Source organism: Nelusetta ayraudi, unplaced genomic scaffold, assembly GCF_046127955.1.
Source record: "Nelusetta ayraudi isolate G7.1 ecotype Tasmania unplaced genomic scaffold, CSIRO-AGI_Nayr_v1 ptg000004l, whole genome shotgun sequence".
Lineage (NCBI taxonomy): Eukaryota > Metazoa > Chordata > Actinopteri > Tetraodontiformes > Monacanthidae > Nelusetta > Nelusetta ayraudi.
The window spans coordinates 2677289-2696267 of record NW_027466054.1 but is presented as its reverse complement, the minus strand read 5'-3'; the positions used below and the strand labels follow the sequence as shown (position 1 = coordinate 2696267).

The 18979-nt window shown below is 45.6% G+C and overlaps 1 protein-coding gene across 1 annotated transcript; it reads left to right on the top strand.

Annotated features, from left to right (window-relative positions):
• The first annotated feature begins 272 nt into the window (after nucleotides 1–272).
• smarca4b (SWI/SNF related BAF chromatin remodeling complex subunit ATPase 4b) lies at nucleotides 273–18979 on the top strand. The gene is made up of 34 exons (XM_076044022.1): nucleotides 273–604; nucleotides 702–955; nucleotides 1506–1638; nucleotides 2484–3014; nucleotides 3168–3266; nucleotides 4421–4679; nucleotides 5347–5473; nucleotides 5557–5730; nucleotides 6048–6221; nucleotides 6302–6475; nucleotides 6578–6625; nucleotides 7202–7332; nucleotides 7475–7532; nucleotides 7609–7718; nucleotides 8790–8937; nucleotides 9063–9226; nucleotides 9323–9389; nucleotides 9986–10096; nucleotides 10672–10914; nucleotides 10993–11106; nucleotides 11445–11552; nucleotides 11756–11842; nucleotides 12005–12051; nucleotides 12141–12307; nucleotides 12403–12566; nucleotides 12731–12991; nucleotides 13077–13154; nucleotides 13238–13456; nucleotides 13755–14017; nucleotides 14586–14694; nucleotides 14798–14899; nucleotides 15983–16115; nucleotides 16204–16343; nucleotides 16965–18979. Exons 1-34 carry the CDS (start codon nucleotides 592–594, stop codon nucleotides 16998–17000), a joined length of 5046 nt encoding a protein of 1681 aa, XP_075900137.1. The 5' UTR covers nucleotides 273–591; the 3' UTR covers nucleotides 17001–18979.

The window sequence follows — 18979 nt, the reverse complement described above, 5'->3', positions numbered from 1 at the left end:
CGAGCCACGTCGCGGAAACAAATCATCTGCCGAAGCCGGATTAAAAAGCGGGTGAGTGCGCTAATTGCGAGAACCGCCGTCCTCCTCTCCTTCTCCTCCCCCCCTTCCTTCTTTCATCTTGCGTCAACTCGTCTGCAGGGAAACAAAGCAAGGGCTGTCTGTCAATTTTTTATTTATTTTTTTTTAAATGCGCGTACGTCTCTCGTTGAGTCCGCCATTCCGTTTTTTCCACCGCGTTTTTATATATATATATATTTTTTTTTTTTCCCAGACAGCGTGTCATGGTTCGACTGAGGACATTTTCAGCAGCGAGTGCTCGGTTGCATCTTCTGCAGCCGCACCGCTGCTGCTGCTGGGTGTGAGTACGATGCCCGAGCAGCAGCAGCAGCAGCAGCACTTGCAGCAGCAGCAGCAGCAGCAGCTGTCATCGCACGTCAGCTCCTTTGGTGCAGCGCGGCAGCACGCAAGTGTCTTTCTTCCGAGACAAAATTCACCCATATTCTTCTTAGAAAATGCACAAAGTCCAAGGTCGCATGCGCCGCCACTGTCAGCGCGTGTGTGTCGCTACATCTACTGAAATGTTTGCAAGTGATGCATAAAGCTGGTATTAAACAAACTGCGATGTCACACTTTTTGTCAAAGGTAATTCCTTTCATCATTCAACATGTTTCGCCCACTTTCTCCCTCTCTGCTGTTATTAGGTCTCAGCTGCTCTCCCCAGAGCAGCGGATCCAGGACCATGTCCACACCGGACCCTCCTATGGGAGGCACCCCTCGCCCAGGGCCCTCACCTGGCCCGGGTCCCTCCCCTGGAGCCATGCTGGGCCCAAGCCCTGGGCCCTCCCCGGGCTCCTCTCACAGCATGATGGGCCCCAGTCCCGGTCCTCCCTCCTCTGCACACCCCCAGCCCGGGCCCTCAGGATACGGCCAGGAGAACATGCACCCTCTGCACAAAGTAAGGACAAGAATCTGACCCTCTTTCCACCTGCTGGCTGCTGCGGAACTCTTCGTGGTGGAAGTAGTTATGAAAACCATCACTTAAACATAAAATGTTGTTGAAATGACCAGAGGTTAGCACTTTCGCCTCACAGCAAGAAGGTTGTGGGCCCGGCGCCTTTCTGTGTGGAGTTTGCATGTTCTCCCTGTGTCTGCGAGGGTTCTCTCCGGGTTCTCTGGCTTCCTCACACACTCCAAAAACCATGCTTGCGAGGTGAATTGGAAACTCTGAATTGACCACAGGTGTGTGTGTGTGTGTGTGTGTGTGTGTGTGTGTGTGTGTGTGTGTGTGTGTGTGTGAGTGCAAATGGTTGTCTGTCTTTCTATGTGGCCCGGCCATGAACTGGCGACTGGTTGTTATTCCATATGTGGCGCAATCCTGTTTCATGCTGCTGCTGATTGGCACACACAGTTCAACCCTAGTGCAGCGTATCATCGCGTTTTTCTTCTTACCCCGTGCATTGCAAAACATAACAAGCGTTCATTTTTGTATGTATTCGTCTTAACAGCCAATGGAGAGCATGCACGAGAAAAGCATGAGTGAGGAGAGCCGCTTCAGCCAGATGAAGGGGCTGTCCATGAGACAGGGCGGCCACAGCGGCATGGGCCCCCCGCCCAGTCCCCTGGACCAACACTCCCAAGGTAGGCTTGCGACATGGATGGTGTCTGAAGCAATTTCAACCAGCCCAGTATGCTGTAATGTGTGTCATGTTCACTGTGTGAGACATTTGTCAGGGTTTAGTCACTCATTCCTGCCAGCTCAGAGTGCTTCCTGAGTCACACCGAGCGAACAAACAGCGTTGCAATGCTTAAACACTAGTGTTGTCTCTGTTGTTTGGGCCCTGTGTGCTCGCAGCTATGGAGGTGGCAGGTGAAATGAACAAACACGGTGAGAGACCGACAGGCTTATCATTGTTTTTCAAAGGTAAAATACATTTTTAGAAAATAGCCAGGTAGAGTCAGCGTCATTTTATTTTTCCCAGGGTCAACAGAAGTATAACAGAAGAGTTTAATTGCCATTATGAAACTGGTTTCCTCTTTTGTTTTGCACCAGTGTGCCTCTCATTGAGGTCTCTCTTGAAAAATACATTTTTATCTCATGGCGCTTCACAGTAAAATAAAGACAATTCAGTCAGGAGTGATTCATTGTGTTTTCTCAGTAAAGGTCGCTGTTGGTTGAAACCATTTGAATCACTCCCATCACGTCCATTAGACAGATTTGGAGCTTCAACCAGCAAACAGCCACATTGCTGAGTACATGCATAGAAACAGGTTGAAAACCCAACCTCTCCACAGTTGAAAAAAAAATGTGTCTGGCAGCAAAGCCCTACTTCTAAACATGTTAAATCTTGTCAGTGTGGTTTGAGTCATTTCTTGACAAGATAACGAACATCTAGCAGCCTCACTTTGTCTGACCTGAAAGCAAAGTGTATTTCTTAAGAAGCCAGATGAATCAGTCTGTGGAGTGAATGTGCTGTCTCTCCTAGGGTACCACTCCCCCCTGGGTGGCTCTGACCACTCCAGTCCCGTGCCCTCCAACGGTCCTCCCTCCGGACCTCTTATACCTTCATCCTCTTCGTCGTCCTCCTCCGGTGGTCCCGGATCTGCCTCCGCACCTTTGGATGGCCCCACTGGGGATCAACACTCCCTGGGTCCTGCTAATCGGTCTGGCCCGCCGGGTGGCTCAGGCCCAGGCCCTAGTGCTGGACCCAGTCTCAGCTCCAGTCTGCCGAGCCTCGGATCTGGCCTTGAATCTGGAGGCCCAACAGGCCCTACTCCCTTTAATCAAAACCAGCTGCACCAGCTCAGAGCCCAGATCATGGCCTACAAGATGTTGGCCCGGGGTCAGCCCCTTCCGGACCACCTCCAGATGGCTGTGCAGGGGAAGAGGCCCATGCCTGGGATGCAGCAGCAACAACCCATGCCCAGTCTGGCTCCTGGAGCAGGAGGTGGACCAGGAGGTGGACCAGTTGGACCAGGACTTGGTCCAATGGGTACAGGCTACACCCGAGCTCATGGTAAGCATCAGCAATGAGATATTCCTGCCTTACTATGTCCTTTGATGGGTGAATAATGGATTTAAAAAATGTTGTATGTTGACTTTGCCAATCTCAGATGCATTGATATACTATTGAACTTAAAAAAACAACAAAACTGATTTATGTGTTTAGGGATGATGGGTCCCAACATGCCTCCTCCAGGCCCATCAGGAACTCCAATTGGGATGCAGGGGCAAAACCCCAATGGACCCCCAAAGTCATGGCCTGAAGGTAGGTCCTGTCTTCTTTGCTGTTGAACGTGTGTGGAAATAGAGGATGGGATGGTGCCCCAATATGTGACCCCCTCAGTAACACTTAAATTAAGCAAAACCTTTTAGAACTTCCAAGTAGTATCGTCATAGTGTCAGTGCACTTATCAACATGGCCAATACTTGGAGCCAGTGGATTAGCAATCCCATTGTTAACCTTTCTGTACTTCTGGTGAGGATTCACATAGAATTGATGATTCACCTTTTGAAAAAAAAGCATTTTCTAATTGGACAAGATTATTCTGTAGGTAGAAAGCTAAAAAGAATTGCTCACACTGCCAATACAATGAAAGCCAAGACTCCAATCAGGAAAAAGCATCATTTGTCTCAATACTGCTTGTGTGAAGTCACCCTGGTGTCCAACAGACTCGCTGGTGCAATTTGACTTGAGGCAGCGGTTCAGCAAGTGCTTTAATTGCTGAGCTCACTAGACTGCACAGTTTAAGTGCATTTTATGGACATGAGCAACAAAAGGAATTAAACCCTTTCATTGAACCAGAACAATGTCACCTGAGTCCATTCATGAAGAAAAATGCAACAGACTCATTTCAGATGAGTCTAAAGCAGCTGCATCTCACAAATCGGTCGCTGGCCCCAGGGAGCGACACAAAACTGTCAGAAATAAATTCTGCACAATCTAGCACAACTTTACCTTTCCAAGGTTGTATCTAGTTTTGGACAGACTGAGAAAGTTTTGGATGAGGTTGCTTGCATTGCGATGCCCTGCACTCCTTTGGACTTAAGCTTTAGTGCAGGACATTCTTTTAGGTTACCCAGCCTTCCTGAGCAATTGGATGGCACCACATTAGAAGTATGGAGATGTATTATGCTTTCCTTCTGTTGTTTCTTTTAACCTCAGAGTGAATTGCCACCACTGTGTAGAATTCTTTCTTTCTGTGGACTTCAGAATGACTGTGGTTTTGAAAATGTTGTGAATGTCAGAACCTCAATCGACGCTGGTGCGCCTTGAACAGGCAATCAGTTTACAAAGTGTCCCAACACATTTCTCTTAATTTTTCTCAAAATTTAGTGAAGCAGGTCTTTTTATACTCCTTTTTTTGTGACAAATTTGAAATTATTATCCCAGTTTGCTAAACTGACCTCTCCTCCGTGAAGGCCCCATGGTTAACGCAGCAGCTCCGTCCAACGCGCCACAAAAGCTGATCCCGCCTCAGCCGACGGGCCGGCCCTCTCCTGCGCCACCTTCGGTTCCGCCCGCCGCCTCCCCGGTCATCCCCCCACAGACCCAGTCCCCGGGACAACCGGCTCAGCCTGCTCCCATGATGCCTTACCACGCCAAGCAGAACCGCATAACCCCCATCCAGAAACCCTGCGGCCTGGACCCCGTGGAGATACTGCAGGAGCGGGAGTATCGGTATGCGCTCAGTCGTGTTATCACGGAGTGTGGTGGTTCAATATTCTTGGTGTGAAATACAGGGTGACCCAAAAAAAATTACATCATTTCGCAGGCCAATCATTTTGGAAATTCTCATTAAAATAACCTCAAAGCTAAACAGATCAAGATTTTATACTATAGAGAAGTCCTTTTGCGTCTTGGAGTATGCTCGCACACAGTCACCCAGTTGTGGCGGTGCACATATTGAATACTTATGAAATCTGTGCCATAATAAACTTAGAATTAGTAGTTTTCAAGATAATTGCTTTTAAAATTATGTAAAAAAAAAAAAATGTTTGGACACCCTGTATTATTGAAGGTGGTTGAGTCTAGGGACTGATGTAAGTAAGCAGGACAAACATGCACTCTCAAATAAAAAGACTAAAGAGGTGCAGGGCCCAGGCAAGACTCAAGTCTCCATCTTTTCAAACAGCAAAACTGTTTTTTAATAATAACCTCACTGGCAGGCGTCAAGAGCCAAATACAAACACGTTTCAATCGGCCTTCTTTAGTGTGTATGATAGTACAGGAATTTACAGGTGTACTAATTTAGCCTGATATCATAAAATCATTATTTTTCTACAGACTGATTTGCTTGTGAATTATGTCAGTTCGTAGTCAAAACCGGTTCTCTCCTTTCCTTCAGGTTGCAGGCGCGAATCACTCATCGCATTGCCGAACTGGAGAACCTGCCGGGCTCGTTGGCTGGTGATTTACGTACCAAAGCCACAATAGAGCTCAAAGCCCTCCGACTCCTAAACTTCCAAAGACAGGTGTGCAGTTATTGCGTGTGCTGTTTCATCGAACTTACATCCGTCACGCGGTCACAGGCGGTGTTTCCACGTCTGCTCCACAGCTGCGCCAGGAGGTGGTGGTGTGCATGCGGCGGGACACGGCTCTGGAGACCGCCCTGGACGCCAAGGCCTACAAGCGGAGCAAGCGGCAGTCGCTGCGAGAGGCCCGCATCACGGAAAAACTGGAGAAGCAGCAGAAGATCGAGCAGGAGCGCAAACGCAGGCAGAAGCATCAGGTAGAGCAGTGCTTTGAAATCCTTAATTAATCCTTAAATAAGCCTAATAATGGCAATATAGTCTCTTGATTTATTTCAGCTCACTCAGTGTGAAATCTGGGCCTGTTCTCATGCACACAAAGCTGATGTCCTGGGAGAAAAATAGGCTTTGAGAGCACAGTCACTCAACATTAGAATGTTGTTATTATTTTTTAGTACAGTTAAGTGAAACTGGTTCATTTTTGACTTATATGGCGGCTACGGAGTTGCGCGTGAGAGTCATCCCCCTCGGCCGTCGCCTCGTCTCCATTTCACCCGTTACTGTGCTGTGATCTTAGGAGTACCTCAACAGCATCCTGCAGCACGCCAAAGACTTCAAGGAGTACCACCGCTCCATCACCGTCAAAATGCAGAAGCTGACCAAAGCCGTGGCCACCTACCACGCCAACACGGAGCGGGAGCAGAAGAAGGAGAACGAGCGCATTGAGAAGGAGAGAATGAGGAGGCTCATGGTAACAGCTGCACCAGCGTGTGTACGTTCCCCCCCTGTTAGCGCACCGCACGCACTCTAACCTGTGTCGGTCCGTCGCAGGCCGAGGATGAGGAGGGCTACCGCAAGCTGATCGACCAGAAGAAGGACAAGCGTCTGGCGTACCTGCTGCAGCAGACCGACGAGTATGTGGCCAACCTGACGGAGCTGGTCAGGGCTCACAAGGCTGCACAGGCTCTGAAGGAGAAGAAGAAGAAGAAAAAGAAAAAGAAGAAGGTACGACAGGATCGACTGGCCGCCGGCCTTCTTGTCGCATATGAGCTCTTTTGTTACACCTTTTGACGGCAGATAGACTTAAATGTCCTTGGGATCTTGCAGTTGGAGGTCGCTGAGGGTCAAACTCCTGCCATGGGTCCTGACGGAGAGGTGAGCACGCTGGTGAAAAAAATTTATATTTTTTTTATTTATACATTTTTAGGTTTTATGAAGAGTGGCTATTTTGGAGAATTTAAATATAAAACGTTAAAAAGTTCTTTTACACTTTCATTATTTCCCACATAATTCCATGTGTGTTCATACGTAGTTTTGAGGCCTTCAGTGAGAAACTGCAATGTCAATAGTCATGAGAATGAAAGAAAAGACATTCAATTCATAGGTTGTTGTAGTAAATATTCATACGATTCTTGACTGTTTATTTTGAGTTAAAAAAAAAAAAAAAAAAAGTATGACCTGTTTTAAGTCTATTAATTTGTAGACAAGGAATGCAGAATATTAATAATCAAAGCAGAAATTGTGGGATCCGATATATGATAAGTCTCTCTCAACCTCAATATGACACCACATTATCAAACATCAAATAACCAAGAGCCCTGAAACTCACAACTCTCTGGAAAACAGAACAAACTCCTTCTTTACTTTGTAAATTATTCCTGAAACTGATATTCACTGTTCAAAGCCTTGCTGAAGTGGCCCAGGAACGATAACCTTCCTCCGTTAACGCAGCCTCTGGATGAGACCAGCCAGATGAGCGACCTCCCTGTGAAGGTCATCCACGTCGACAGCGGCAACATCCTGACCGGAGTGGACGCTCCTAAAGCAGGACAGCTGGAGACATGGCTGGAAATGAATCCAGGGTAAAGAACCTTTGATAAGATCAACAATACACTGTTGTTTCCTTGCATTATTTATATTCCTTGCACATTAGTGTTGCTGCTCCTATTGACGTTAAGAGATGTTGAATGTTTCAAGCACGTGTCTCCCCCCACCCCCATCCAGGTATGAAGTGGCACCGCGCTCAGACAGCGAGGACAGCGAGGAGGAGGAAGAGGAGGAGGTGGGCTGTTTCTAACCGGGATTATTGAAGCCGTTTGCACGTTCACTTCTCTGATCACTGACCAGCTGTCTGGCAGGAGGAAGAGGAGGAGCCTCAGCCATCTGCTACTCCAGTGGAGGAGAAAAAGAAGATCACGGACCCTGACTGTGAAGACGTGTCCGAGGTGGATGTGCTGCACATCATCGAGTGAGTGCATCCACTCAGACGGCGCTGTTGGATAAATGAGATGTCAATTCTGAAGCCTCACGGCTCACACCTCCGTCTTGCCAAACTCCCATCCAAAACGTCTCTAGTCAGTTTTGATTTAGTTGTGACAAGATGCTGCAAACTGCCTTTAGAAGGCACAGAAGACAAGTAGAGACTGTAGCTGCGTTTCCATTAGTCCTAGAATTGCAAAAAAACAACGTATCCATATAGAGGTATATCGCAAAAGTGTCATGGAAACACTTTTTCCGCTTTTACACGGTGTGACGTGGCGTACGGGAGTCATGTGACCTTTAGATTAAAATGTAGATTTATACAAGGAATTAGACTGGGAAATGAGGGAGGAGGGCTTTGTCAAAGTGGCCTCTTGTTGGACGAGATTTTACGAGAATTACGGCTGATGCGCTTCACACCATTTAATGAAAACACCTGCAAATTGCAATTGTACTTTGACAAAATTTTAGAAATATCGAATTTATTTTGTGAAAAACTGTAATGGAAACGCAGCTTGTGACATCATAACAGACGCTGCTGTAGTTTTCGTCTCTTCCCCGATGGCCTCTTTTTTGAAAACATAAAGCAAAACACCCACCCACATATACAGACAATGGGTGGACAGATGTTTTTGCTTTGCTCTTGACTCTATAGCAACAGTTCAGATCAATGCTGCGGTGCATAGTGATTAGCCCCAGGGATAAACGGCCATAGATCTACTATGATGCTTTGAGCTGAACTTCCTGCCTCAACCAGCAGTAACAAAGGCCGGTTATCTTGACTGTGAGAGACTGGATTTATAAGAAATTCGGGAAACCAGGTTTCACTATTTAAAAAAAAAATAGTGATAGGGACGATACAACTGAAGGAGACATGCTGAAATATATGGAAATACCTACGAACAGATGATGTCCTATGGCTAGTGTTTGCCTAAAAACACATTGCTGGTTTTTATGAAGGCAAATTTAACAAATATTTCATCCTGACTGACTGCACAACTGCCACACACACAGAGACTTGATGGCATTACGACACAAAACCTCTGTGTTTTCTTCACAGAAACGCTAAGCAGGACGTGGATGACGAGTACAGCGGTGCAGCTTTTGCCCGAGGGCTGCAGTCTTACTACGCGGTCGCTCACGCTGTCACCGAGAAGGTGGACAAGCAGTCCACCTTGTTGATAAACGGGCAGCTCAAGCAGTATCAGGTGAACAAGCACGACTCCGCTTCTTCTGCGTTCTGTGCCTGCCACGGTCACGCTTCAGGATTTCTTTCATGGCGGGACACGGTGCCACTCGACAGACGTCTTTGTGTCCCTTCTTTGTCTGTCAGATTAAAGGTCTGGAATGGCTGGTTTCTCTCTACAACAATAATCTGAATGGGATCCTGGCGGACGAGATGGGCCTGGGGAAAACCATCCAGACCATTGCCCTCATCACGTACCTCATGGAACACAAACGGCTCAATGGACCCTACCTCATCATTGTGCCCCTCTCGTAAGCCACTTCAGCTGCAACCGCAACAGTGTTTTCTGATTTCATTCTGCTGTAAAATGTCGTGCCTGTTATACAGCATGTTGTTATGTTTGGCAGAACTCTCTCTAACTGGGTGTATGAGTTCGACAAATGGGCTCCGACCGTTGTGAAGGTGTCATACAAGGTGAGTTATGTAGCTGCACTGTTGCTATGACAGATTGTGTCTTGGGTGATTGTCACGTCGGAACACGTCCCCAACACTGAGCTCTTCCTCAGACGCAGGGCTGGGAAATTCAACGCAAGTGACTTTCAGTAAAAAGAAACTAGATGCACATGTCGCCTGATGCCCGCATGCTGCGACATGCAGTCAACTGAATAGCTGTCACCTCTCCTCTAGCACTGAGTTTTGCAATGCATCAATTCAGCAGTTGAAAACCAAGATGTCGGGTACAGAAACAAATAAATAATTAGCTTCATGTTTAATGGTGGCTCAGACTTCACTGTGCAACACCAACCAGGACGCCAAACTTTACATACATTCCGCCTGAGTGAAGTTAAATATAAGTCTTTAATAGTAGTTTAAATGTTAACCAAAACAAGCACATTTTCACTTCTCCTCATTGCATTGTATGGTTCAATAAATGCATATTTTAGTCAATAAATTAACACATTTTAATATCTTCTCAGCGTCATTTAACATGATAGCCGTGATTCAGATTTTGTCAAAACCGCCGGGTCGTCCTTACGTGACGTGTTCTCAACTCCTCACTTTGTTTTTAGGGGTCTCCTGCTGCAAGAAGAGCCTTCGTCCCTCAGCTTCGCAGCGGGAAGTTTAACGTTTTACTCACTACTTACGAGTACATCATCAAGGACAAACAAGTGCTGGCCAAGGTGAGACGGAAAATGTGGCAACGTGAAAACAAACAGCGGGATGCGGCGAACAAACAGAGGGAGACGAGTTGTTTGGTTCGTCGCAACCACGCAAGACGTTGCCGCTGCCTTCGCTATGGTTCATTCACTCATTTCAGCTTCTGTTGTCTTGTTATTTGATTCCCCTACCCCCAAAAAAATACAACCCAGAGAAAATGACTTGATGACAGCCAATCTGACGGCCCCTCTGTGCCACGTCTCAGTGCTCTCTCCTAGGTGCTGCCACACAATGACACTGCCTGTTTGAGTCTCCCACTGTCCTCTGGCGTCGTCACGCTGCTTTGCACTCATGTAGTCATGTAGGCTCCCTGACTGTGCACACAGGTGGGTGCCAACTTTTTTCGGCCGCGTGGCGGTTCAAGGCTTCGGCTTGGGACCGTGCCAGCGGCTCAAACGGCCACAAAGTGGACAAGACGCGTCCCCCCGTGTCCAAAATGTTGTCCACATTGCGGGTCGGCTGGGAAAAATGACGCATGAGCTGCTCAGGCTTCATCCGGACGCCCCCGGTCTTCTCTCTCCCCCACTCTGCTCTCCAGATTCGCTGGAAGTACATGATCGTGGACGAAGGCCACCGGATGAAGAACCACCACTGCAAGCTGACCCAGGTGCTGAACACGCACTACCTGGCCCCGCGGCGAGTGCTGCTCACCGGAACGCCGCTCCAGAACAAGCTGCCCGAGCTCTGGGCGCTGCTCAACTTCCTCCTGCCCACCATCTTCAAGAGCTGCAGCACCTTCGAGCAGTGGTTCAACGCACCGTTCGCCATGACCGGGGAAAAGGTAGGAAGGAAGGCGAAGAGAAGGGAGTTGTAGTAGTTATTTAAAGTTTGCCAAGTTTCTCCTGTTTTTGATTCCCAGGTGGATCTTAACGAGGAGGAGACCATCTTGATCATCCGTCGCCTTCACAAAGTTCTCCGCCCCTTCCTGTTGCGCCGACTGAAGAAGGAAGTTGAGGCGCAGCTACCTGAGAAGGCATGTCCTGTCACCCATGAATACATTGTTATACATACTCTGTATTTCTATTCATATAATATGTAGTTGTCATTTGAGGCAAATTGAGCAGTCAGTGATTGGTGGGGCGACAATATCTATCTATATATATTGATATAATATCAATATCTCAATCCCATTCTGGCACTATGGTATTCTTATGCATCATTTCATTGTTTGGAACTATTGTTATAAAATATTAACAATTAAAAACAAACTACTGTTTTGATCAGCGCTGCCTGCAAAGTTTTACTTTTTTTTTTTTTTTGGTTTTGGTCTTTGGTCTTCCTTAAATACCAACCGTCCTTCATTTCTGTCAGGTGGAATACGTCATCAAGTGTGACATGTCGTCTCTTCAGAGAGTGCTGTACAGGCACATGCAGGCCAAGGGCGTCCTGCTTACTGATGGATCAGAAAAAGACAAGAAGGTGCAGTTTGAGATACAAACTAACTGTTCTCAAGAAGAATCCGTCGCTTATGTTGCTCTCTCTTATTCTTGAACTTAACATCAATCTAGCATTTAACATCTTCACTGGAGCGTTTGAAAAATGTCTCTTAGGGTTGAATGCTCTTATATTTAAATACAAGAGTGAAGCTGTAGCTAAAGTTTTGTCCACATGGTGTCCATCAGGGTAAAGGAGGCACAAAGACGCTGATGAACACCATCATGCAGCTGAGGAAGATCTGCAACCACCCTTACATGTTCCAGCAAATAGAGGTATGATTCCTAATGTTCAGGATCATTTTTTTTTATATGATTTCAAATCCAGAAATCACATCTATTCACTGTAAAACTTTACCTTTAAAAAAGAAGTAACAATTCAATGTGGTCAGAGTTGGAAATGACTAAATAACAAAACCTTTTTTTTTTTGCCTGCAGGAATCCTTCTCTGAACATTTAGGATTCTCTGGTGGGATAGTCCAGGGGTAGGTTTCATTTCATCTCACCCCCCCGTGAAAGAAACACTATCACACTCGGTCACTCTTTCTCACCCACTCACCTGTTTCACCATCAGTGCTGACCTGTACCGAGCTTCTGGAAAGTTTGAGGTGCTGGATCGAATCCTCCCCAAGCTGAGAACCACAAACCACAAAGTCCTGCTCTTCTGTCAGATGACGTCACTCATGACAATCATGGAAGACTACTTTGCCTATCGCAGCTTCAAGTATCTGCGTCTGGATGGTAAGGCTTTCTAAAACTTTTTGAATGTGACGTGTAAATCTGGGTTTTGTTGTGTCTTTGCCTTTCCTGCTATCCTGCCAACTCTGTCTTCTCAGGCACTACAAAGGCGGAAGACAGAGGAATGCTACTGAAAACGTTCAACGATCCAGGGTCAGAGTATTTTATTTTCCTGCTGAGCACAAGAGCCGGAGGCCTCGGCCTCAACCTGCAGTCCGCCGACACTGTGGTGATTTTTGACTCGGACTGGAACCCCCATCAGGTGAGGAGAGCCCTCTGAAGTAGTTGATTGATTGATTGATTGATTAATACTTTATTAATCCCGAAGGAAATTCATTCATTGCATTCACAATCAGCCGACGTCTACCTGCGTCTGCGTCCACCCGCGATGGAAAAACAAAATTGTAAATGACGTGATTTGCTCAGGACCTCCAAGCCCAGGACCGAGCCCATCGCATCGGTCAGCAGAACGAGGTGCGTGTGTTGCGCCTTTGTACCGTCAACAGCGTGGAGGAGAAAATCTTGGCTGCCGCCAAGTACAAACTCAATGTGGACCAGAAGGTAATCCAGGCAGGAATGTTCGACCAGAAGTCCTCCAGCCACGAGCGCCGGGCCTTCTTGCAGGCCATCCTGGAGCATGAGGAGCAAGACGAGGTCTGGGGTCAGGAAGTGTGTCTACGCATGAACGTGTGTACAAGCACCAGGAACACGCAATTTTCAGAAGTGTGCCTCCTTATGCGCCACTTGCCAATGTGTCTCTAACTGTATTCAGGAAGAGGACGAGGTGCCCGACGACGAGACGGTCAACCAGATGATCGCCAGGAGCGAGGAGGAGTTCGACCAGTTCATGGTCGGTGCTTTTCCCAACTCCGATTCGTTTCTGATCGTGGCAAAGCGTCGCTGCTCATGTGCGTTTTTCGTATCTCCGTCCAGCGCATGGACCTGGACCGGCGTCGCGAGGATGCCCGTAACCCGCGGCGGAAACCCCGTCTGATGGAGGAGGACGAGCTGCCCACGTGGATCATGAAGGACGACGCCGAGGTGGAGCGCCTGACCTGCGAGGAGGAGGAGGAGAAAATGTTCGGGCGAGGCTCTCGGCAGCGGAAGGAGGTGGACTACAGCGATTCGCTGACTGAGAAGCAGTGGCTCAAGGTGGTTCTCCACACACACTGACGGAGAAGTTCACAAATACTTTGGTTTTATTGATTGATTGATTACTTTTATTGTCAGAATTCCTCCTGAAATTTCTCTTGCATCCCAGACACCTGTTTGTTATACTTAAAGAAATCCCCACAAAGCAAATCGCCACATAAATACAACATATACAACAAAACCATAACTGAAAATGTTACATTTTTTGCATTCTTGATAATGACAGGTTTATCTCTCTATCGCTCTTTTTTTTTCAACCTCCTTGATGATTTAACCCTTTTTCCAATCCCGCCGTCAGGCGATAGAGGAAGGCACGCTGGAGGAGGTGGAGGAGGAGGTGCGTCACAAGAAGACGACCCGCAAGCGGAAGCGAGACCGCGACCTGGACCTTCCCGGTCCGTCCTCGTCCTCGGGGGGGCGAGGTCGCGGGGAAAGGGACGAGGACGGGAAGCGGCAGAGGAAGAGGGGCCGGCCGCCTGTGGAGAAAGTGTCTCCGAACCCGCCTACCCTCACCAAGAAGATGAGGAAGATTGTGGATGCCGTCATCAAGTACAAAGACAGGTAGCGACAGGGAGGACACCGCCGTTGGTTGTCCCAGTGCACTTTTACTGGTAGCCTGATAAATAATGGGCTAAAGGTTTTTGAGTTGTGCCCATAAAAATGGACAAAAAAGTGGTGCATAGATAGATAGATAGATAGATAGACAGACAGACAGACAGACAGACAGACAGACAGATATAGATAGATAGATAAATAGATAGATAGATAGATAGATAGACAGACAGACAGACAGACAGATAGGTAGACAGACAGACAGACAGACAGACAGACAGATAAATAGATAGATAGATAGATAGATAGATAGATAGATAGACAGACAGACAGATAGATAGATAGATAGATAGATAGATAGATAGATAGATAGACAGACAGACAGACAGATAGATAGATAGATAGATAGATAGATAGATAGATAGATAGGTAGGTAGGTAGATAGATAAATAGACAGACAGATGTACTTTATTGATTCCAATAAAGTACATCTGAGATCGATCATAATATTCATCAAGCAACAATCGTCAGGTCATCACAGTATTTTGCCCGATACTGATGATGTCACTTCCTGCAGCGCCAGCGGGCGACAGCTCAGCGAGGTTTTCATCCAGCTGCCGTCCAGGAAGGAGCTGCCAGAGTACTACGAACTGATCCGCAGGCCTGTGGACTTCAGGAAGATCAAGGCAAGTCGAACAAACAGACCAAATCTTAACCGTTTGCAGATTGAAAGGGCGCCTGGTGCCCGTGTTTACCTGCCACTTACTCGGTGATGTGCTTTGTGTGCAGGAGAGGATTCGAGGCCACCGCTACCGGAGCCTGGGGGATCTGGAGAGAGACGTCATGCTGCTTTTTCAAAACGCTCAGACCTTCAACTTAGAAGGATCACTGGTAAGAAGATTATTCATAGAAATACTCCACAGTGTCCTCCACTGGATAAATGAATAAATTAATTTTTAAAGTCTTGATGAGAGTACTTAAGGTCCCATATTGTGCCAAAAAGTTCTAGCATGAAACTTAAAGAACAGAATCCTAAACATGCTGTTTTCCCTGCTGTGGCGTCACAGTGATAAGCACTGCAGCACTGCAGCACTGCAGCACTGTAATGCTACTGGAAACCAAATCCTCGTCTAAATACTGCAGTCTTAGGTGAGAAGTGGAAATCTGAAAATGTATTTACCTTAAAAAAGAAAAATCATTCACACAGTTCATTGTGTTACTTATTTATGGTTATCTTTTTTGTGTGTGTTTATCTCATTCTTTTTCTTTATGAGTTAATTTGTTTATGATTTGAATTTGCTGATTCCTATTGATTATTTACTATGCAAATTAATGTTTTTGACTACAGTATTTGTATATTGTTGCCAGTTGCTCTCTCTGTCCCTCTCTGTCCCCTCTCTGACATCCCCTTTCTATTCTCCCTCTCACTCTCTCTCCCTCTCTCCCTCAGTCCGGTCATGGCCAGAATATCATTGACACATATAAATATAATAAAACCACTCAACAGGTAGTTCCTCAACCAACCTGTGTGATTCACACTCTCGGGTCACAAGCTCCACCTTTGAGAATAAATCTGTCAGCCATCGTCAAGTCATTCAGACACATTTCTGCTTGTCACTATGGCCAGACAGGACAAGAGGAAAAGGCAACTCTTAAAATAAAAAAATTGCTTAAATTAATTCATTTGGAAAATAGAGGCACCAGAGAACGACAGTGCTGCAAATGCAAATATTGCCACAACAAAACAGATGACAGATGTGTTACTTTCTGGGGAACTCGTGAAAATATTGCAGGTGTTTCTTGGAAATACTTTGATCTGTGATTGCACCACATCTGCATTTCTGGTTTTGGTTGTGCCTCTTCACGGTGCAGCATAGTGCTGCGTTCCAAGACATTCTTGCGTTTGTGTAAGGAATCATGCACAAGCTGCTGGTGCTCAAGTATTCCTCGTCTTCCTCCTGTGTGTGTCTCTAGATATATGAGGACTCCATCGTCCTCCAGTCAGTCTTCACAAGCTTGAGGCAGAAGATTGAGAAGGAGGAAGAGAGTGAGGGGGAGGAGAGTGAGGAAGATGAGGACGAGCCAGAGGAAGGATCTGAGTCCGAAAGTATGCGTCTGTTGGGTGTTGCTGGTTCGCTTTAGGCTCCGTCAGATGTCCTGTCGGCCAATTTTCTTTCTTTCGTGTGCTTCTCCAGCTCGATCGGTCAAAGTGAAAATCCGTCTGGGGAAGAAGGAGAAAGGTGGAGATCGGGGGAAGGGACGCAGCAGAAGAACAGGACGCACCAGGGCCAAACCGGTTGTGAGTGACGATGACTCAGAGGATGAGCAGGAGGAGGTAACAGAAAACAGTTCTAGTTGCAATTCACAAAGCAGTGCTTTTACAAAAGTAGAGTTTAATACCAAAGCTTCTCAAACTGGGTGAAGCAACATCCTGTTGGTCGGAACTTTGCTCTGTGACTTATAAAATTACACTATTTTGACATTTTAAGAAAGCGTGAGACAAAGTACAAGGTATTAGTTTTCAGGTGGCTACATGTAGTTATGTTATTTCTTGAATGTAACTGAGTGTGCGCTTAAAATATCTTTACATTTGAATAATGATACCAGTTTACATGTGATTAATACATCTGAATAATATGGAATTACTTTACTTTAAATTCATCAAATATCTTTTTGAAAAAATAAATTCAATCAATATTGTCAAGTCATAAAGTTAGAATAGTAATAGTCGGACGGGATATACAAGACCTGCTCAGGACCAAGAAGTTAAGGAATCACTGGTTTAAACTGCACTACAGAGAATGACGACAGGTAGAAGGAGGTTTTAGACTACATTTTTTTTTTTCTTTTAAACAATAATGAGTATTTATTGCAACAATTTATCAGTATTAAATATTTAATTCAAGAATACTTTTATTTTTTTAAAACGTCTATTTTTCTGGATCTCTCTTCCTAGGAGCGCTCCCCCAGCGCCTCTGATGAGGAGTCCTGAGCTGTGCTGTGATGTGGGAGCGTTGAGAGGGACGCTTAAGAAAATATCTTTCTACATCTTTTAAGGCGGTCAGATTGCATTGAACTGTTGCATAAGATTAACAAGGCACAATCACATCATTAACCCTCATAACCACAAACACCCCCCCACCCATACAATCCAAATCAGTCTGACTGTTTGGGGTGGAACTTAAACAGAAGAACATTCTGCATTGATTCAAACACAAATGGAGGTTTTACCAGTGGAACAACATTTCCAAAACGCCCTTTGAGCGACTGGTTCATGTGGCCATTATATTTGGTTAAAGCTCAGCCATTAAGTCCTAAAATGAAATATCATGTTGTGGCTTAATGATGATTTTAAAATAGTCAAACCCAGTGATCACTGCTGATTTATTAATGATTGTTATGTACTTTCCTGTACTTCCAAGTCTTAAGATTATATTGCTGGAAAACCCCACCTGGGTTGGGACAGGTTCTAGTGCAGGAGAAGCAGTGATTGAAAATGAATGGATATGAATTAATGGAGACTCTTGTCTTCGGAATCGCTTTATAATGACAACACACTTTCAGCAGTTATAAGTGTTTTTTCTTATTTGAATTATAAGCACATCTATTGTTCATATATGTGTTTATTGATTGTGTACTCATACTTGAGTATAAATGATGGATTGGGGTTAGGGTCAGGATTAGCCAAATTTATCCCTAATCCAACATTTATGAATTATGAATGCACAATCAAAGTAAAAGATGGGCCTACAAATCAAGTCGCACAAAGTTGTAACTGTGTTTAGAAATGATTTACTAGTGTGCATTACCAAAAGAGCAATGCTTCATAAGTGATTAATTTACATTCTTCACTAACTGCTAAAAGTGTGTACATATTATGAAGTGTTACTGACTGTGCCATTGCTATTGTAGCAACATCGGTTGCAAAATTGGTTTTACAGGCAAAGTAAGTAAATGACAAACAGTTTCCTTTTAGTCTGTTTATCCTGGGCAAGAATCACTGACGCCATGTGAACGGATCCCCCACCAGTGGCGTTCTCTTTTGCTGGCCTTAAGTTGGGGTGAAGTTTCACCTGTGCATTTTCCTTTACAACACCTACCTTCCCTCTGGGCACACATGTGAACAGACGGGATGCTTCTCCTCCGCCTCACTGTGTCACCACGTGTCGTAACAACAGTCTGCAGAGCCACTGTGATTAACTGAGTTTGTTTTTTTTGTTGTTTTTTACGGACGGCGCTCTTTGATCCGACCTGCTGTGAGCGGGTGGGTCCAGACTTCCCCGAAGCCCTTGAGCAACTCGGCACTCTGATTCCAACCATTCTCCAAATATTGTGCAAACACTACAAGTATGAAAACGACGCACTGCGCCTCACTGCTGCTTTCCTGTCTCACTCCCAACACGAGCACTTAAAACTGCTGATTGTAGTCGTTCCCAATAATGAGGTGGTAATTTATCGACCAGTACTGTAACTTAATGGCTTCTTCTTCTTCTTACGCTGTTGTGTGGTGACTTTAGGATTTTAGGACACGTTTGATGTACTTGGGCACTTTCATGTTTTTTGATTTCAAGATAAAGGTACCAGAGGGACAGCGGCTCCTCTCTGTTTGTAAAAGCCTCACGGCTGTACGGTGTTGGATTTATTGTACAGTGTTTTTTAGAGTACAGTGTGAAAGCATGTATGTACAGCTCGCAAGTTCTGTACCGTTTAATTTAATTTTTGATCAATAACTTCAGTAAGGACGATAGAACCAAAGCATCAGCCGTTCCTCCACTAAATTGTTGGGATCCGCCTGTGACGTTGTGTTATAGTTGTTTTTATTTTATTGATTATTTAAGTTTTTTATGTATTTGTGAGACACAGAGAAGCCTCACTAATTTTGTTGTGTTTACCCAACATAGTGACAATAAAACTATTCTATTCTATTCTATTCTATAAAAATCAAAACAGTCAATAAATGGCAAACGTGAA